The sequence below is a fragment of the Pristiophorus japonicus genome, chromosome 1 (assembly GCF_044704955.1).
Source record: "Pristiophorus japonicus isolate sPriJap1 chromosome 1, sPriJap1.hap1, whole genome shotgun sequence".
Lineage (NCBI taxonomy): Eukaryota > Metazoa > Chordata > Chondrichthyes > Pristiophoridae > Pristiophorus > Pristiophorus japonicus.
The window spans coordinates 61470932-61492765 of record NC_091977.1 but is presented as its reverse complement, the minus strand read 5'-3'; the positions used below and the strand labels follow the sequence as shown (position 1 = coordinate 61492765).

At 44.1% G+C, this 21834-nt stretch overlaps 1 protein-coding gene across 1 annotated transcript in view; it reads right to left on the bottom strand.

Annotated features, from left to right (window-relative positions):
- cenpe (centromere protein E) overlaps window positions 1–21834 on the bottom strand; it is a 210191-nt gene that overhangs the window by 171154 nt on the left and 17203 nt on the right. Inside the window, exons 2-6 of the mRNA XM_070880180.1 lie at window positions 3828–3934; window positions 3184–3273; window positions 2431–2549; window positions 1201–1320; window positions 732–813 (exon numbers count right to left, since the gene is read on the bottom strand). Of these exons, the coding sequence (XP_070736281.1) occupies window positions 732–813; window positions 1201–1320; window positions 2431–2549; window positions 3184–3273; window positions 3828–3934 (518 nt within the window). The remainder of the gene's footprint in view (window positions 1–731; window positions 814–1200; window positions 1321–2430; window positions 2550–3183; window positions 3274–3827; window positions 3935–21834) is intronic.

The window sequence follows — 21834 nt, the reverse complement described above, 5'->3', positions numbered from 1 at the left end:
TATTGTTGAAGTACTAGCAGTGACACGCAAAACATTTACAGACAAATCATCATCTATAGAATCAATGCTGATGTCTTCCCTCCCCCTCTCCTTGTCCCTCACCCTCCCACTCCCCCGCCACGCACTCCTCTCGGCTCTGCAGCAATGCCAGGAAGGGACCCCCCCCTCCTCCATTGGCCCCGCCACATCCACTGCCACCTCCTCATTGGAGGACAGCCGTCAATCAATCAAACTTTCAAAATTCACTCCATCACTCCCCACCCTGATTGGTTGCAAGGCCTGGTGGGCCCTATTCACCCATTGGTCGGTGCAACTATCACTCAGTCTGGACCACGTGCTCCCATATTGACAAACATCAGCTAATTTGCACATAGCAAGGCACCAAAAGTAAATTAAACAAACAGTTAACCTGCCCTTTGGTGGAATTGGTTCATGGAAGGAACATGACACGAAAAAAAATTGTGCTCTTTTTTTTTTTGAATAGGACAATGGGTTCTCTTTTGTTCATCTGAATGGACAGACATGATCTCAGTTTAACATTTCACCCAAAGGACAGCATTGCAGCACTCCTTCAATACTGTGGGAGTCGTGTCAACCAGAATCATGTGCTCACTTCTTGGTGAGGTTTGAATGCACAACTTTCCAACTCAGATGAAAGTACAACCTAAACCAGGCAGACCACACCATCGAAATTTAACACTGCAACAGAGTAATCAGGGCTTTAATCTTACTTTCTCCTTTCATGACCCACTTCATTACGTCATCATAGGTTACAACCAGCTCTTCAGTCAGATCAGCAACATAAATAGTTCTCTGGAAAATAAGTGTTTAAAAATATATATTTTTTTTAAAGATTTAAGTATTTCTTTTCAGGATACGGTTTATCAATTTCAGGATAGTAAAATGCTTAAACCCGTTACAGAAGAAAACATTTCACTTATCAGTATCAAATTAGACGGAGGAATTTTACTCGTAAGTGGTTGGGTAACCAGCATACTCAAAGCCCCGAGCATATAAACTGCAGTACTTGAGGATGCAATCAGCAATAACAAGCAAAAAAAATTAAATACAAGATTAGCAAATTGATGCTAGATAGTTTACAAGACCTCCAGAAGGATGGGTTTACCTATATTAAACAAAAGAATGTGAAGGTCAGTGAATATACAGACACCGTTTAAAAGTACATTTAGATGCACTTACTTCCATATCTTCTCTAACTTCCAGAGGTCTTCCTTTTGGACCAGCAAGTAAATCTGATACAGACTCATTGTAAATTTCCATGTAAGAAACCCGCATCAGAAATTCTCTGTTGTCTGACATCTGGGGAAAAAAAAAAGACAACAGCTCAGCAGAAAAAGAAACATCTGGTCCCTCAATTACACGAGAACCAAAGTAACAAACAAGAGGAGAACAAGCAAACTAGCATTTATAAAGCTACTTACTGCCAAGCCTCTCAAGACATTCCAAAGAGCTCCACAGCCAATTAATTATCTTTCATTTGTTTGGAGGATTACAGCTCAAACATCAATTTGCCTGTCCTTTCCACAGATGTTTACGGACCTGCTGGACATTTCCAGCATTATCTGTTTCTATTCAAGTTACCTTTTGAATTGCAGTCACTATTATATAGAATATGGTAACCAATTTACAGATAGATTTTTTTTTAAAGTGGAGTTCATATTTCCGTTACCTACTTTTGACAAGCACCATCACATATTTACTACCTATCAAAGAGAAAGTTTCATTCTCAGCTGAAGCTTGGGAATGTTATACTGAAGTACACTGGTTCTGCAGTTAGTGTAAATTACATAATCTGCTTGTATCCACATTGTTGATCCCTTAATATTTTGAAGAATATAATCAATGACCTACACAGAAGAACTCAAGGATAATTAGCGATGGGCAATAAATGCTGGCCTTGCCAGTGACACACACATCCCAGAACGAAGTTTTTAAAAACTTGCTTTAATTTATTGATGTACGAGCTTTGTTGATAACCTTACATTTACTGGATACTTTCACAGATGCAGGAGCACTGATTCTAGGTGATGCAATAAATGGGGATTGATAAAGTGGCTCACACTCAAAACAGTTGAGAAACAAGATGATTACTTCTAACATTTGGGAATTAGAAGTAAAAAGGGAGTAGAGGCAAATCTATTTCACAAGTGTATGGCAACCCTGCCAGGGAACAGCACTGAAAGAAAGAATATAAATGGGTTCAAGAGACAACTGAATGTATTTCTGGAGAATGGTGGATATGGTGACAATGCAGGAAAGGAGTGTAATCACCAGCCAAAAAGAGGCCAAGCTTTCTCCATTCTGCAAATTATTGCCACACTTCCAAAATACAAACACTAATTCCCAGTTACAATGTTCAAGCAGACCGAGATGAAGTATAGCGTTCAAAAACACTGAAGTGCTACTTACATCATTGATAGCTTTGAATAAATTGCGGATTGCCAGAGGAATAAGACCAGGAGCGTTTGCATTTCCCATCATTGTGTAAGTCTTTCCAGAAGAGGTCTGTCCATACGCAAATATGGTGCCTGTTTAAAAAAAGTTAAATTTATCAATGCTGAACATTAAAACCACCCTCTGCATGGCAGCTTGCTGTTTTGAGTTTTGCCCTACTGCAACCTCAGTGAAAATACTACTAGCTTATCCCACTTAAGGACTTACCAAGTGGAAAACCCCTTATCCAAGATGAAACCTGGGAACGTTAGATTGTAATGGTGGACAGATGCACATTACAGTAACTGAAGATTACACTGATATCATACCAAGGAGGTTTTATTCTGTCTAATGCTCAACAGCAGTTATTTCCTTCCATTGCAAGGGGTCTTCATCTTGGTTTTTGCTTCAAGCACAATTTTATTGAAGTAATTCAACATTTAAACTGGAAATATTTCAACAGTCCCACTGTCCAGAGAACTTTCTAATAGACCATACATTTGCCTGGTAGATGTATGTAAATGATTTTAACATAATAACATCCCCTGAAAAGACCACATCAAGGTATATTATGCAGAACCTTGGATCAAATGAAACGGTCCATATCTCTAGTTTAAAACTAGTCTTAAAAGATTGCCAGTTATATAAACATGAAACGAGAGAAAAAAGCCAAGCAATGTCAGCTTTATTCAACCATAGATTTAAGATTAGAAACTGAAGTGTACTCACCGTTATAGCCTTGGGTAATAGAGAGCACAAGAGAGTGTGCAACTTCATGGTAAACCATTTGTGATGTCTCTTCAGCGTGGAATACACGGTCTATAACAAAACACCAGTTCAGTACAGAAGAAAGTGAACTAGCCATTAAGTAAATTTGCTTCTCTGTAGCATGTGTTGAGCGAAGTCCATCAACTAGGAATTCTAAACCAGAGATATAACTACTTTTTGGACTATATCACTCTCTAAATGGCACCACAGCAGTTCCATTCAATGGGCATCATCTCAGTCGGAACTTAATAGTAGGCCTGATCCTTACATCAACTAGGCAGGGATCTAGAGGTGGTGCTGTAAGCAAGTGTCCTGGATGGTAGCCTTTGGTGAGAATGCAGTCTCAGTGCCTGTATCAGCCAATTTCCCCAAGGTGTGCTGTTATTCTCATTCCCAGAACAGAGCCACAGATAATTGAGACAAACGCTGTTGACTAATACTCGCCCTGAAAAACCTGCCAACAGCAACAGTTGGCCTCTACACTGCTGACTCAATGTTTAGGCTCACCGATGAATAAGGGTCACAGTCAAAAAAATGAGGGAGCAACTGCTACTCATTAAACTTATTAAAAAGGGACCTGCAACCAAAACATCTCAGGAACTTACCAAAGCTGAATGACTTGGCCCCAGCAATCTGGGAAATCATTCGGTTGTCTGCTTTCCAATGAATCCGCAGGGCTTCAGCAGCAGATCCTCCTTGTAAAGCATTCTCCCTGGTCGAGCACACAAATGTTAATGTTTTTTTTTAAAAAAAAGATAGTGAAGGAGACTTGATCTGCATTATTAACTACTTGAAAACATTTTAGTATAATTCCCTGTATTCTAGAGGTCCCAGCGGATTGTAAAACCACAAATGTAACACCCCTATTTAAGAAATGAGGGAGGCAGAAAGCAGGAAACTATAGACCAGTTAGCATAACATCTGTCATTGGGAAAATGCAAGAGTTCATCTTATCAGGAAGTAGTTGCAGAAAATCATACAGTCAAGCAGAGTCAGCATGGTTTTATGAAAGGGAAATTATTTTTGACAAATTTGCTGGAGTTCTTTGAGGATGTAACAAGCAAGGTGGATAGGGGGAACCAGTGGGTGTTGCAGAATTTACCAATATTTCACAAAGATTCCTGGTACCTTTCCCCTGCAGAGGAGAAGAACCCCTTTCTGGACTTTTAAAAAATGAGTTTAAAGGGGCAGACAAAGCCTACAGGGGATAAATTCATGGAGACCCCCCCCAGAAAGGGAATTCAAAATGGACCTAAATTACAGAAGCCTGAGATCCCCTAAACATCTATGGGAAGAAACATATCAATTTTAAGATTCTACAACATTTTGGCTGCAAAAAAGTGTTACCAAATACAGGAGGTGGGGCTAACCTCTGAAGCAAATTGGGTATTAAGGATTCCAGACTGTCTGGGGGGGGGGGGGAAACTATGCAACACCAATTCACCCCCTAAGATAATCAAATTACCTAATCAAGCACAATGGAAATCATGGGCCCAACTAGATGGTCAGGAAACTGGACAATCCTAAAACAATGCAAAACCAATGATAGCACATTATCGCACCCTAATCGAGTTACTGCTGACTAGCCCACCAAAAACACTGACAAAGGAGACATTTGAAAATCAATGGACAGAACAGTTTAAACAAAGCCCAAGAACTGATTTGGCACAAAGATAAGGAAGCCTGTTTTAGTATAATTGAAGGCCTGTTCTGGCAGTTAGGTGTGCTTTTAGAGACACTGTTAAGTTAGCAGTCTCGTTGCATAAGTTTTACACCAGCCTCAAAAAGTGGGACCCCGTAACATCAGCGAAAGGAATCGCTAAAACCCAGAGGACAACACCACGACAGCAAATAGGCTGTCAAAACGACTATCAGAAAGTTGCGGGCCATCGCGACCAGTCAACTGGAACCAACCCGACAAAACCGAAGAATTTCCACTGTACAAGCTGATCCTACGCTACCAAGGGGTACAGACTACAGAACGTGGACAACGAAGGCAAACCCCGGAGTTGGAACTGTCAAAAGGGGATTGGTGAGCATGGCCCCTGAAACCCCAGAGCTATAACTTAGTTAGTTAGGGGAATTGGGAGGGGGGTGGGGGCTGGAATAACTTGTGTAAATGTATCTGCATTCTCCTCTTTACCCCATTTAGAGTTTAAGCTGTATTCTTTCCCCCACAGGCTGTAATTTTACATTTTATTCAATGTGCTGTACCCCTCGGTGTGTATTGGTATTAATATTGTGTGTGTGTTATTAAAGGTGTGCCTTTTACTTCTTTTTAGACACAATAAAGCCATACCTGCTTCCTACCTTGAAACTGATTGTCTGTCCATGTCGGTCACAGTCCCTTCATAATTCCAGTGTCTAGAACCAAGGGTGTGGGAGCGATTCGGAACCGCTCACAAAGTCAGAAGGGAAAGCTGACCCCCTGCAAACCACCCCTTACAATGTGGTGTATTTGGATTTCCAGAAGGCATTTGATAAGGTGCCACATAAAAAGGTTACTGCGCAAGAAAAAAGCTCACGGGGTTGGGAGCAATATAAGCATGGATAGTGGATTGGCTAAGTAACAGAAAACAGAGTCGGGATAAATGGGTCATTTTCCGGTTGGCAAACAGTGACTAGTGGGGTGCCACAGGGATTGGTGCTGCGATCTCAATCTATATTAATGACTTAGATGAAGGGACAAAGTGTAATGTAGCCAAGTTTGCTGACTCTACAAAGATAGGTGGGAAAGCAAATTGTGAGGACACAAAAAATCTGCAATGGGAATACAGACAGGCTAAGTGAGTGGGCAAAAATTTGGCAGATGGAGTATGATATGGGAAAATGTGAGGTTATCCATTTTGGTACGAAAAATAAAAAAGCAAATTATTTAATTGGGGAGAGATTATAAAATGCTGCAGTAGAGGGGGATCTGGGGGCCCTTGAACATGAAACACAAAAGTTAGCATGCAGATTCAGCAAGTAATTAGGAAGGCAAATAGAATGTTGGCCTTTAATGCAAGTGGGATGAAGTATAAAAGTAGGGAACTGTACAGGACTTTGGTGAGACCACACCTGGAGTACTGCGTACAGTTTAGGTCTCCTTATTTAAAGGAGGGATATACAGGTGCAAGGTTACAAATCCGGAATTGTCCGAAAACCAGACATTTTGCACATAGCTCATGCAGTCGTCCGGAATTATTGTACTAAAACCAGACTTGGAGGTAAACCCCAAAATACGGCACAGATTCGGTCGAGGATTCCGGATTTCATACAAGAAAATCAAGTCTGAAATCGGAATGCTCGACCAAATCCGTACCGGATTTCGGACCTCACCGCTCAAAACCCGGCACAGATTCGATCGAGGATTCCGGATTTCAAATAATTGATTTTCTTGTCTGAAATCCGGAAAAAAAAAACAAAACCAGAACGGATTTGGTTCCGAGGATTCCAGATGTTGCACCTGTACTTGCATTGGATGCAGTTCAGAGAAGATTCACGAGGTTGAATCCAGAGTTGAAGGAGTTGTCTTATGAAGAAAGGTTGTGCAGTTTGGGCCTAAACTCATTGGAGTTCAGAAGAATGAGAGGTGATCTTACTGAAATGTACAAAATTCTGAGGGGGCTTGACAGGGTAGATGCAGAGAGGATGTTTCCCCTCGTGGGGGAACGTAGAACTAGGGGGCATAGTTTCAGAAAAAGGAGTCGCCCATTTAAAATGGAAATGAGGAGGAATTTCTTCTGAGGGTCATGAATCTTTGGGATTCTCTACCTCAGAGCAGTGGAGGCTGGGTCATTGAATATATTTAAGGTGGATACACAGATTTTTGAACAATAAGTGTCAAGGGGTATAGGAAGCAGGTAGGGAAGTGGAGTTGTTGCCAAGGTCAGATCAGACATGACCTTATTGAATGGTGGAGCATGTTCTACTCCTATTTCTTATATAGTTTATTGTAGATAATTAGCAAGAAATAGCTCCTTTAAGTGGTAACACATGATGTTATTCTGAACATTTTACTCAATTCTCTCTCCATTTCCACATCATCATCCTTCTATTTTTCTAACGGTCTTCCATTTTCTGTCTCCCTCACTTGTGTTCTACAACAATCAAATTTGTAGAAGCCTCGGCACCCAACCAAAATCTGTTGAATCAGAGACAGAGACTGGATAGGAAAAGGCCATCCCGGCTGCTGAAATAGCTCGTTTCAATCACGACAACAACTTGTATTGACAGTCACCATCAACACTTCCAGGCATCAATATTCACAGGCAGCTCAAGAAAAACAAAAATAGGAAAATCATGCCTCTCCGGACGACATCTCCAATAGCACAACCTCAGATGAACCTGCTCCTTACTGTATTGAGCATCCTGGTGTTTATTCCTCATGCACTCACTCTCCACCCTCTCATTCACCCCCAGGCTTCCACTCGTGGCTCGTTATTTCTGCAGAAGCATCAGTGCAGGTTGCAGAGCATATCCTGGATAGTTGATGGTGAAAATTAAGTTTCATTACATCGATAAAACAGTTTCCACAAATTTGAAGAGGATTGTAGCTAAATCCTGTTCAAACTCACAATTAAGGGCCCAAGTTTCCACCTGATTTTTTGGAGCAACTGGTGGAGAACGGACTATCTTAGAAATCGCAATTCTCCACATTTTTTTTTCTGCAGTTCTAGTCAGGTAGAACAGTTCACCTTTGGAACAGAATGTTTTCTTCAAAAGGTGGCGTGTCCGGCCACTGACACCTGATTTGAAAGTTTCCACAGTGAAAACATACTCCAAACTAAAGTGAAGATTTTTGTAGAACTGAAAAAACCTGTTCTACACATTAAAAAAAATCAGGCGCAGGTTACAAATTAGGCGTCCAGAACGAGGTGGGAGGGGAAGGGAAGTCATTAAATTCTACAATAAATCCTTATTTATACTTCTACAAATATTATACAAATAAATCCAACCTGAATAAACATTTATAAGCAAAGAAAAGATTAAATAAACCATCTTCCTACCTGTGTGAGAATTCTGCAGCCGTTCGTGGTGGAGGTGGAGGTGGAGGTGGAGGAGGAGGTGGAGGTGGAGGTGGAGGTGGAGGTGGAGGTGGAGGAGGAGGAGGAGGAGGAGGAGGAGGAGGAGGAGGAGGAGGAGGAGGAGGAGGAGGAGGAGACAGCCGTTCGTTGCCGCTGAGCGGGAGGGGAGGGGGGGGGAAGGAAACAGCCGTTCGTTCCCGGGGCGGGGGGCGGGGGAGGGGGAGAGGAGACAGTGAGAAGGTTGCAAGAAGCCTCAGTGCTGATGGCAATGTGCTTTTATTAAAGTGTTCAAAAATTAAACAGCTACAAAGAACTACAAAAATGGCCAAGTGCCAATGATTTTTTCACACTGCACGTGCGCGAACGCTCCAACGCGCACGCGCAGCGTTGCCGGCAGGAAAAAAACTAATTTAAATAGTGCCCGCCCCCTTCCACTTACAAAATCGGCATGAGTGTAGGCTCCGCCCCCCCCTGGGCACCACACCAGGCAGACAAGGAGCTGCAAAGCGCTCCAGAATTGCGATTTTTTATTTTAGGCGCGAAAAACGGGCGCCCAGCTCGGAGGGGCGCCTGTTTTTTTTCATGTGGAAACTTGGGCCCATAGAGTAGGTAGCCTGTGGAATTTCTGTTGAACGATACAATGTATGTAGTCAGGTTTGAAATCTCTTTTGTTCTCTTCTGTATCAAGTGCAAATTTACCTCAACAGAATTCTGGTGTTCACCTGAAATGCTGCATGAGGTGAAAATGCTGTATAATTGTTGAGCATGAGATTCTACAATGACACATCACCTCTATTTATACATTCTTAGATATGCTGACCAACTTTATGTTCATTTCCATCCTTTGCATTTTTCCTTTCTATTTCACGAATAACTTTTTGTTGAGCATGTAGCACATTTCTCCCACCAACACAAAAACAAAATACTACGGATGCTGGAAATCCTATGAAAGGTCATCGACCTGAAAGGTTAACTGTTTCTCTTTCTATAGATGCTGTCTGACCTGCTAAGTATTTCCAACATTTCGCCCACCATTGGCTGCATTTGTAAAAGTGGCAAACAATCCTACCATGGTTGTCCAGACAGTAAAAGCTCAGATTTTTCTGCTTTTTGGAACTGTCATTGGGTCATTTAGAAGCAAAAGCAAAACCAGATTCCTTCACTTTAAGCAATGGAAAGTCCAGCTATCTGCCATCGAACTGAAGCAGCAACACCATTCCCCCCCCTACAGGGGTTGGGTTAAAGACACCCTCAATAACTCAATCTAGGACAGAGTCCATTCACAGGTCAATAACAATTTGTATTTACATAGTGCCTTTAACATAGAAAAATGTCTGGAGACATTTCAGAGACATCAGACAAAAAAGAACTCTAAACCAAAGCAGAGATGTGAGGTGAACAATTATTTGGTCAGATGTGGGTTTTAGGAAGGATCTTAAAAGGAGGGCGAGGCGGATATTTATGGAGGGAAGTCCAGAGCTTCGGGCCCAGACAGCCGAGGGCACAGCCACCAATGGTGGTGCAAGGGGAGTGGGGGATGCACGAAAGGCCAGAGTTGGAAGAACGCAGAATAGGTTATAGAGATCGGTAGCCTTACCACTAGTTCCACCTCCATCCTGACCAGTGTCGTGATTGAACTATCCTGCTTGTAATCTCAATGTATTATTCAACTCTACGCAGAGTCTCAGACTCCATATACTCTCCATCACAAAGACTTCCACCTCTAACATTGCCCATCTTGGCCCCCCTCCTCAACTTTGATACAACTGAAATCAATGCCTTTATCACCTCCAAACTCGATTATTCCAATTCTGACAAAAGCTCATTGACCTGAAACGTTAAATCGTTTTTTCTCTCCACGGATGCTGCTTGACCAGCTGAGTATTTCCAGCATTTTCTGTAAGTATCTGAAGTATCTTGCTTTTGTTCGGCTATTTCAATGCTCCCCTGGTTGGCCTCCCATCTTCCATAAACTAGGACTCATCCAAAACTCTGCAGCCTGTAACCTCACACTCAAAGTCTCGCTCATTCAAATAAGCAACAGCAGCCCCACTGCCTCAATGTACAAGAATCTTATTCATAGAATGATACAGTATAGTAGTTGTCCAATCAGCCCATTGCACCTGTGCCAACTCTTCGAAAGAGTTATCCAATTAGTTCCATTCCCCTGCCCTTTCCCCATAATCCTCCAAATTTTTTCTCCTTCAAGTATTTATCAAATTCCCTTTTGAAAGTTACTATTGAACCTGCTTCACCACCCTTTCAGGCAGTGCATTCCAGCTCATATTTTTTATTTGTTCCGGGATGTGGGCGTCGCTGGCAAAGCCTGCGTTTATTGCTCATCCTCAATTATCCAAGGTGGTGGCGGTGAGCTACCTTCTTGAACCGCTGCAGTCCTTGTGAAGGTACTCCCACAGCGCTGTTAGGGAGGGAGTTCCAGGATTTTGACCGAGCGACAATGAAGGAACGGCGATATATTTCCAAGTCAGGATGGTGTGCAACTTGTAGGTGGTGGTTTTCCCATGCGTCTGCTGCTATCATTCCCCCTAGGTGGTAGAGTCGTGGGCTTGGGAGGTGCCACGGTGAGTCGCTGCAGTGCATCTTGTAGATGGTACACACTGCAGCCACGGTATGCCGGAGTGAATGTTTAAGGTGGTGGATTGGGTGCCAATCAAGCGGGTTGCTTTGTCCTGGATGGTGTCGAGCTGCACTCATCCAGGCAAGTGGAGAGTATTGCATCACCTGAGGGGCGGTAGCACCAGAGGAGGCAGCAGATTAAAAGCAGCGGGTGACCACGTCAGTGCGGACCTGCTGCACCGGAGGAGGCAGTACCTTCGACAACTTCAGCAACAAACAAGGAGTGACTTCACAAGACAGCAGATAGGTGATTGATTGGTGAGTATTAAGGCTTTTTTCTCTCTAACCAAGGACAGTGGTTTAAACCAAGAGGGGGGAAACTATAACATACTGTATTACATGTATAGCTTAACTAGTTATACTAATTGATACAACTATAAATAGTCATTGAATAAAGACTTTAACTAATTAAATAAAATAAAGGCTAGACTAAGATATGGCAGAGCAGGTTGTGTGTCTGGACTGCAGTATGTGGACAGTGCAACTGCCCCAAGCAAACACATCTGCATGAGATGTCTCCATCTCGAAACTCTCCGGCTAGAGTCAGTCATTGAGCTGGAGTACGAGTTGGAAACACTCCAACACACAAGGGAGGGGGAGGAATTTCTGGACCATTTTATCCAGAATACAGTCACACTCCAGAGGAAGGCACAAGTTCAGGAAAGAGAGGGTGTGACTATTTAGGGAGCTGGGTAGCGGGAGAGGTTGAGAAGGAGGTCCCGCAGACACTGGTCCTGTCCAACAGGTATGATATACTCGCTGCCTGTGAGAAGACAGACAGACATCATGGAGGACAGCCACAATGCATACCCATGCACCGGTGCTTAGAAGGCTTTCGGCAGGGGGAGCCCAAAGAACACAACAGAAATGTGGTACTGATAGGGGACTCTAATTAGGGGGATAGATAGCGTCTTCTGCAGCCAAGAATGAGAATCCCAAAGGGTGTGTTGCCTACCAGCATTAGGGATGTGTCACGGCAGCTGGAGAGGAACTTGGAACGGGTGGATGTAAATACAGTTGTTGTGGTCCATGTTGGAACAAATGACATAGGTAGGAACAGGGAGGAGGTCCTGTTGAAAGAGTATCAGGAGTTAGGCTCGAAGCTAAAAGCAGGACCGAGGGTAATAATCTCTGGAATATTGCCTGAGCCACATAAAAATTGGCAAAGCAGACAGATCAGGAGAATTTACACATGGTGAAAGGGCTGGCTTGGGAAAGAGGTTCCTTTTCAACTGGCACCAGTTTTGGGACAGGAAGGAGTTGTACCGATGAAACGGGCTCCACCTAAACCAGGATGGAACCCGTGTCCTTGCAGAAAGGGTAAAATAGGGAGGTGGCAAAGGCTTTAAACTAGTATGATGGGGGAAAAGGATTTACAAGAAACAAACAGCCCAAAATATAAATAAAACAGGATTAGAGAACATAGGAATGAATAAAGTAAGGGAGGACATTGATGGCAAGGAAAGAGAGAGTTAGTTATAGAACAGGAGTCTAAAAATATGGTTAAACATAGAGAGGAAATCCTATTAAAGAGAGATAAATTGTCTGTACAGCAATGCAAACAGTGTCCATAATAAAACAGGGGAGCTGGAGGCAATCATGCATTGTAAGGAACCAGACATAGGGATTACTGAGACATGGCTACAAAAAAATCAGGACTGGGAATTAAACATTGCAGGGTATAATATAGTTAGAAAAGATAGAGGGGGGGAAAAGGGGAGGTGGCGTAGCTGTACTATCAAGGATAACATAATACAGGTTGAACCTCTTATCTGGCACCCGGCCTGTGCCGGATAAGGGATTTTGCCAGACATGGGGAGGTCATGTTAAATTAGATGGTATAGATACTGAGCAAGAGGATATTGGGGCTGGAACTATAAAATTAAATCAAGAAACAAACAAAATAGTAAAATATTTTACAGGCACATTAATTCAAAAAAAAAAGGCTGAGATGGAATAGGGCCATTAAGAGATAGACAGGATAATAACACAGGTAACGATAGAGAGATGGTAGAGGTATTAAATAATTATTCTGTTTCAGTATTTACCAGGGAGGTAGAACAGGTGGACATAACATTGGATGATGACATTAGTAATGAGATAAGTGCATTTAAAATGATATATTAAATAAACTAATCAAACTCGGGAAGATGTTTCAGAAAGTAGACAATGGTAATGCAGCAGATGTAATTTATCTAAATTTTCCAAAAGGCCTCCAATAAAGGTACCCCACAATGGACTGATGAACAACGTCAGAGAATGCAGAATCAGGGGACAAGTAGCAGAATGGATAGCTAGCTGGCTTCAAGACAAAAAGCAGAGAATAGGTGTTATGTATGTAATAACTCAATAGACTGGATACTGTAAACTCACTCCGGTGCAAACCTGGCTCAACTTTATTCGGGCCCAAAGTGCCCGCATTACATGGTGGCTTCCTTTATATACCTGGCCCGCACACGTGCGTACAGCCCAATGACCTCCGACAGTGGCGCCCCCTGGTGGCAGTAACTCCAAGCATGCATACATGACAACATCCCCTTTCAAGATCTTAGTATCAATCTCTTACAAGTTAAGACGGTCCGGGCATTCTGCTCACGAATTGATCGTCTCAGTTCAACTCCAGTTCTGGGTGAGCGTTCTGAGTCAGTTATGACTGGAGGCTGGGTAGCCGATCTGATGGGAGTGTCAGAGATTGAAAGCCCAGATTCAATGATGACAGCAGAGTCCTCTGATGAATGAATATAGGTTGGTTGGTCACTGATTGTATCTTTCTCAACTTGTTTTAGTTCATCCGTGTGCCGCAGCTTTATCTGATCAACATGTTTGCCCATTCTTGAGCACGACAACAAACACTGTTACCTCCTTGGCCGTAACAGTACCGGCGACCCACTTGGGACCTTGACCATACTTTAGCACATACACAGGATCGTTAACAGAGATGTCGCATGACACAGCAGCACGATCATGATATCACTGCTGATTTTGACGTCTGTTTTCAATACGATCATTCAAGTTAGGATGGACGAGCACGTGCTTGGTCTTGAGACCTCTCCATCAATAGTTCAGCAGGGGAGACCCCGGCAAGCATGTGGAGTCTTGCCTGTAACTAAGCAATATGCATGACAAGCGAGTCTGCAGTGAACCCTGAATTACACGTTTCATACTCTGCTTGATTGTTTGGACAACATGCTCTGCTTGACCATTAGAAGCAGGTTTGAATGGTGCTGACCTCACTTAGAAGCATAGAAAATAGGGGCAGGAGTAGGCCATTCGGCCCTTCGAGCCTGCACCACCATTCAATGAGTTCATGGCTGAACATGCAACTTCAGTACCCCATTCCTGCTTTCTCGCCATACCCCTTGATCCCCTTAGTCGTAAGGACTATATCTAACTCCTTTTTGAATACATTTAGTGAATTGGCCTCAACAACTTTCGGTGGTAGAGAATTCCACAGGTTCACCACTCTCCTCATCTCGGTCCTAAATGGCTTACCCCTTATCCTGAGACTGTGATCCCTGGTTCTGGACTTCCCCAACATTAATAATAACATAAGAACATAAGAATTAGGAACAGGAGTAGGCCATCCAGCCCTTGAGCCTGCTAGTCCCAACAAGATCACGGCTGATCTGGCCGTGGACTCAGCTCCACTGACCCGCCCGTTCCCCATAACCCTTAATTCCCTTATTGGTTAAAAATCTATCTATCTGTGATTTGAATATATTCAATGAGCTAGCCTCAACTGCTTCCTTGGACAGAGAATTCCACAGATTCACAACCCTCTGGGAGAAGAGATTCCTTCTCAACTCGGTTTTAAATTGGCTCCCCCGTATTTTGAGGCTGTGCCCCCTAGTTCTAGTCTCCCCGACCAGCGGAAACAACCTCTCTGCCTCTATCCTGTCTATCCCCTTCATTATTTTAAGTGTTTCTATAAGATCACCCCTCATCCTTCTGAACTCCAACGAGTAAAGACCCAGTCTACTCAATCTATCATAAGGTAACCCCCTCATCTCCGGAATCAGCCTAGTGAATCGTCTCTGTACCCATTCCAAAGCTAGTATACCCTTCCTTAAGTAAGGTGACCAAAACGGCATACAGTACTCCAGGTGCGGCCTCACCAATACCCTGTACAGTTGCAGCAGGACCTCCCTGCTTTTGTACTCCAACCCTCTCGCAATGAAGGCCAACATTCCTTTCTCCTTCCTGATTACCTGCTGCATCTGCAAACTAACTTTTTGGGATTCATGCACAAGGACCCCCAGGTCCCTCTGCACTGCAGCATGTTGTAATTTCTCCCCATTCAAATAATATTCCCTTTTACTGGTTTTTTTCCCCCAAGGTGGATGACCTCAAATTTTCCGACATTGTATTCCATCTGCCAAACCTTAGCCCATTCGCTTAACCTATCTAAATCTCTTTGCAGCCTCTGTGTCCTCTACACAACCCGCTTTCCCACTAATCTTAGTGTCATCTGCAAATTTTGTTACACTACACTGTCCCCTCTTCCAGGTCATCTATGTATATTGTAAACAGTTGTGGTCCCAGCACCAAACCTTGTGGCACACCACTAACCACCGATTTCCAACCCGAAAAGAACCCATTTATCCCGACTCTCTGCTTTCTGTTAGCCAGCCAATTCTCGATCCATGCTAATACATTTCCTCTGATTCCACGCACCTTTATCTTCTGCAGTAACCTTTTGCGTGGCACCTTATCGAATGCCTTTTGGAAATTTAAATACACCACATCCATCGGTACACCTCTATCCACCATGCTCGTTATATCCTCAAAGAATTCCAGTAAATTAGTTACACATGATTTCCCCTTCATGAATCCATGTTGCGTCTGCTTGATTGCACTATTCCTATCTCGGGCCCCAAGTTTCCACATGCGGCAAAACAGGTGCCCCTCCGAGCTGGGCGCCCGTTTTTCGCACCGAAAACGGCGCCTGAAAAAAAACGCGCTATTCTCGAGCGCGTTGCAGCTCGATGTCTGCTTGGCGCGGCGCCCAGGGGGTGGAGCCTACCACTCGTGCCAATTTTGTAAGTAGGAGGGGGCGGGTACCATTTAAAATGAGTTTTTTTCGTGCCGGCAACCCTGCGCGTGCGCGCACGCGCAGTGTGAAGGAAACATTGGCACTCGGCCATTTTTGTAGTTCCTTGTAGCTGTTCAATTTTTAAAATTTTTTTAATAAAACCACATTGCCCTTCCATGATCAGCACTGAGGCTTCTTGCAGCTTTCTCCCCCTGCCGTCGGTCGGGCCCGTCGGGAACGGCTGCCTCAATTTCTGAGGCTTCCTACAGCCTTCTCCCTGCCTCCCCCTGCTGCCGTCGGTCGGGCCCTCACTGCCTTCCCCCCCACCCCCCTCGCCGTCGGGAACAGCTGCCTCAATTTGTGAGGCTTCCTGCAGCCTTCGCCCTGCCTCCCCACCGCTGCCGTCGGTCGGGCCCTCACTGCCTCCCCCGCCCTGCCGTCGGGAACGGCTGCCTCAACTTGAGGCTTCCTGCAGCCTTCTCCCTGCCTGAAGCACTTTCACACAGGTAGGAACATGGTTTATTTAATCTTTTCTTATAAATTTTTATTCAGATTGGAATTATTTGTATAAGTATAACTAAGGATTTATTGTAGAATGTAATGACTTCCCTTCCCCCCCACCCCCCACCCCAAACCTCGTTCCGGATGCCTAATTTGTAACCTGCGCCTGATTTTTTAATGTGTAGACAAGGTTTTTTCAGGCCTACAAAAATCTTCACTTATTCCATTCTAAGTTAGTTTGGAGTACGTTTTTACTGTGGAAACTTTCAATCAGGCGTCAGTGGCCGGACACGCCCCCTTTTGAAAAAAAAATTCTGTTCAAAAGTGAAACTGTTCTACCTGACTAGAACTGCAGAAAACTTAAATGTGGACAATTCCAATTTCTAAGATACTCCGTTCTCCACCAGTTGCTCCTAAAAATCAGGAGCAAATCATGTGGAAACTTGGGGCCTAGATGTCCTGCTATTTCTTCCTTAATGATAGCTTCAAGCATTTTCCCCACTACAAATGTTAAACTAACCAGCCTATAGTTACCTGCCTTTTGTCTGCCCCCTTTTTTTTTAAAAAACAGAGGCGTTACATTAGCTGCTTTCCAATCCGATGGCACCTCCCCAGAGTCCAGAGAATGTCGGTAGATTATAACGAATGCATCTGCTATAACTTCCGCCATCTCTTTTAATACCCTAAGATGCATTTCATCAGGACCAGGGGACTTGTCTACCTTGAGTCCCATTAGCCTGTCCAGCACTACCTCCCTCGTGATAGTGATTGTCTCAAGGTCCTCCCTTCCCACATTCCCGTGAGCAGTAATTTTTGGCATGGTTTTTGTGTCCTCCACTGTGAAGACCGAAGCAAAATAATTGTTTAAGGTCTCAGCCATTTCCACATTTCCCATTAAATCCCCCTCCTCATCTTCTAAGGGACCAACATTTACTTTAGTCACTCTTTTCCATTTTATATATCGGTAAAAGCTTTTACTATCTGTTTTTATGTTTTGCGCAAGTTTACATTCTTAATCTATCTTTCCTTTCTTTATTGCTTTCTTAAGTCATTCTTTGCTGTCATTTAAAATTTTCCCAATCTTCTAGTTTCCCCACTAACCTTGGCCACCTTATACGCATTGGTTTTTAATTTGATGCTCTCCTTTATTTCCTTGGTTATCCACGGCTGGTTATTCCTTCTCTTACCGCCCTTCTTTTTCACTGGAATATATTTTTGTTGAGCACTGTGAAAGAGCTCCTTAAAAGTCCTCCACTGTTCCTCAATTGTGCCACCGTTTAGTCTGTGTTCCCAGTCTACTTTAGCCAATTCTGCCCTCATCCCACTGTAGTCTTCTTTGTTTAAGCATAGTATGCTCGTTTGAGACACTACTTCCTCACGCTCAATCTGCATTACAAATTCAACCATACTGTGATCACTCATTCCGAGAGGATCTTTTACTCGGAGATCGTTTATTATTCCTGTCTCATTACACAGGACCAGATCTAAGATAGCTTGCCCCCCCTTGTAGGTTCTGTCACATACTGTTCTAAGAAACAATCCCGTATGCATTCTATGAATTCCTCCTCAAGGTTACCCCGTGCAATTTGATTTGACCAATCGATATGTAGGTTAAAATCCCCCATGATTACTGCCGTTCCTTTTTCACATGCCTCCATTATTCCCTTGATTATTGTCCGCCCCACCGTGAAGTTATTATTTGGGGGCCTATAAACTACGCCCACCAGTGACTTTTTCCCCTTACTATCGCTAATCTCCACCCACAATGATTCAACATTTTGTTCATTAGAGCCAATATCATCTCTCACAACTGCCCTGATATCATCCTTTATTAACAGAGCTACCCCACCTCCTTTCCCTTCTTGTCTATCTTTCCCAATTGTCAGATACCCCAGTATGTTTAATTCCCAGTCTTGGCACCCTGCAACCACGTTTCTGTAATGGCCACCAAATCATACCCATTTGTAATGATTTGTGCCGTCAACTCATTTACTTTATTTCGAATGTTGCGTGCATTTAGGTAAAGTGTTTTAATACTAGTTTTTAAACCATGATTTTTAGTTTTGACCCCTCCTGCAGCCCCTTCATATTCATACATTTTGTCCCTTCCTATCACCTTGTGGTTTACACTTACCCCAGTGCTACTCTGCTGTTGCCTTCTGCATTCTTTCTTAGGGTTCTGTACATCTGAGCTCTCACCCACTCTAACTAGCTCAGAGCCCACTCCTGGGTTCCCATCCCCCTGCCAAGCTAGTTTAAAGCCCTCCCAACCGTACTATCAAAACCACCCGCGAGAACATTAGTCCAGTCTCTGTTGAGGTGTAACCTGTCCGACTTGTACAGGTCCCACCTTCCCCAGAAGCGGTCCCAATTGTTCAGGAAACTAAAGCCCTCCCTCCTACACCAACGGGAGTGTGGAGAGCACCAGTTCCAACTGTCACAGGACAGGAGAGTGAAGAGCACCAGCTCCAACTGTCACAGGACGGGAGTGTGGAGAGCACCAGCTCCAACTGTCACAGGAGAGAGAGTAGAGAGCACCAGCTCCAACTGTCACAGGAGAGTGGAGAGCACCAGTTCCAACTGTCACAGGAGAGAGAGTAGAGAGCACCAGCTCCAACTGTCACAGGACGGGAGAGTGGAGAGCACCAGTTCCCACTGTCACAGGACAGAGTGGAGAGCACCAGTTCCCACTGTCACAGGAGAGTGGAGAGCACCAGTTCCAACGGTCACAGGACAGGAGAGTGGAGAGCACCAGCTCCAACTGTCACAGGACGGGAGAGTGGAGAGCACCAGTTCCCACTGTCACAGGACAGAGTGGAGAGCACCAGTTCCAACTGTCACAGGAGAGTGGAGAGCACCAGTTCCAACGGTCACAGGACAGGAGAGTGGAGAGCACCAGCTCCAACTGTCACAGGACGGGAGAGTGGAGAGCACCAGCTCTCCATTTAATACCATTGAATTTCTTGAACTCTTAAAACTCCAGACTTGTGAAGCAAGATCCGTTGTCACTCACAACAATATCAGGCAGACCAAGAGTAGCAAACATGACATGAAGGCTCTCAAATGGTAGCTGTGGATGTCCTGGATGACATTATACAGTCTATCCACTTGGAATATGCATCCACAACAAAAAACATCTCACCCAGAAAAGGACCTGCAAAGTCGATGTGGATCCTCGACCATGGTTTAGATGGCCACGACCACAGATTCAGCGGAGATTCCGCTGGTACTTTGTTTAGCTGCATGCAACTGTTGCACTGATGCACACATGATTCCAGATCAAAGTCAATTCCAGGCCACCATACGCGAGACCTGGCGATGGCTTTCATCATGACCATACCGAGATGAGTGCTGTGTAGATCAAGTACAAATTTCTCTCTGCCTTTCTTAGATTACCCCACAGTAAACAATCTGACTGAATGGATAGTTCGTCTTTGCGACGGTTGTAAGGTTTGGTCTCATCATACATTTCCATAGGTATAGCAACAGACCAATCACCACTGACAACTTTTTACAACCGATAAAATCGGGTCCTGTTTGGTCCAGGTCCTAACTTGTTGAGCAGTGACGGGTTCCTTCACTCTCAAAAGCATCCATAACTAATAGATCAGCAGGTTGTGGCGTCTCCACCTCAGGTCTGGGCAAAGGCAGATGGCTCAGTGCATCAGCACAATTCTCGGTGCCAGGTCTATGGCGAATGACAATCATAGGCAGATAATGTCAGCACCCACCTCTGGATGAGAGACGATGCATTGGCATAGATTTCATTTTTTGTTTTCCGAAAACAAGGTACAGTGGCTTGTGATCCGTTGAGTTCAAAACAAAGACCAAACCGGTACTGATGCATTTTTTTAAACCTCATACATGCAGGCTAAAGCTTCTTTTTCTACCATGCTGTAGGCTCTTTCCATCTTTGACAAACTTTGAAGCACATGCAACAGGTTGCAGTTTACCGGACTCATTAGCTTGTTGGAGCATACAGCCAACCCCATATGATGAAGCATCACAGGCCAATAGAAACATAGAAAATAGGTGCAGGAGTAGGCCAATCGGTCCTTCTAGCCTGCACCGCCATTCAATGAGTTCATGGCTGAACATGCAACTTCAGTACCCCCTTCCTGCTTTCTCGCCATACCCCTTAATCCCCCTACTAGAAAGGACTACATCTCACTCCCTTTTGAATATATTTAGTGAATTGGTCTCAACAACTTTCTGTGGTAGAGAATTCCACAGGTTCACCACTCTCTGGGTGAAGAAGTTTCTCCTCATCTCGGTCCTAAATGGCTTACCCCTTATCCTTAGACTGTGCCCCCTGGTTCTGGACTTCCAACATTGGGAACATTCTTCCTGCATCTAACCTGTCTAAACCCGTCAGAATTTTAAACATTTCTATGAGGTCCCCTCTCATTCTTCTGAACTCCAGTGAATACAAGCCCAGTTGATCCAGTCTTTCTTGATAGGTCAGTCCCACCATCCCGGGAATCAGTCTGGTGATGCTTACATGGATCATAATATACCAACAACTTGTTAGAGCAAAGCAGATTTGTAGCTCTCTCGAAAGCATCTTGAGACACACCCCTAACCCAGTTGTCGCCTTTTCTGAGCAGCATGTGCAGTGGCTCTAATAAAGTGCTCAATCTAGGTAAGAAATTACCGAAGTCGTTGAGTAGATCAAGGAACGAACACAGCTGTCACATTGAGGCCTGGGTGCATTTTTGATGACCTTGGTTTTCAAGTCCGTAGGCCTGATGTCACCAGCAGCAATCTTCCTCCCCAGAAATTCGACTTCCGGTGCCATGAAGACGAACTTCAAATGTTTCAGCTGGAGTCCCATTTTGTCCAGATCATGTAGAACCTCAAGGTTGTTCAGGTGTTCGGCAGTGTCACGACCTGTGACCAAAATGTAATCTTGAAACACGACGGTTCTAAGGATGAACTTCAGTAGACTCTCCATGCTCCCCTGAAATATGGCTGCAGCCGAGTAAATGCCAAAAGGACACGTAGATAAATAGTCCTTTGAGTGTTGATGCATGCAAGTTTCTTCGACGCGTCGATGAGCTCCTGTGTCATATAGGCTGACGTCAGATCCAGTTTAGTGAATGACTTACTAGCGGCTAGCGTTGCAAACAGGTCATCAGCCTTCGGTAACGGGTACGGATCCTGTTTCGAAAATCGGTTGATCGTGACCTTGTAGTCTCCACAAATCCTGATTGTTCCTGTGTTAGAGTGATAGCACTATGGGTCTGGCCCATTCGTTAAATTCGACCGGCGATATGACCCCTTCACGTTGGAGTCTGTCCAGCTCAATTTCGACCTTCTCCCTCATGTATGGAACAGCCCGAGCTTTGTGATGGACCGCTCTTGTACCAGAGTCCAGGTGAATCTGCACCTTGGCTCCTGTGAAATTGCCAATGCCCGGTTCAAATAGCAAGG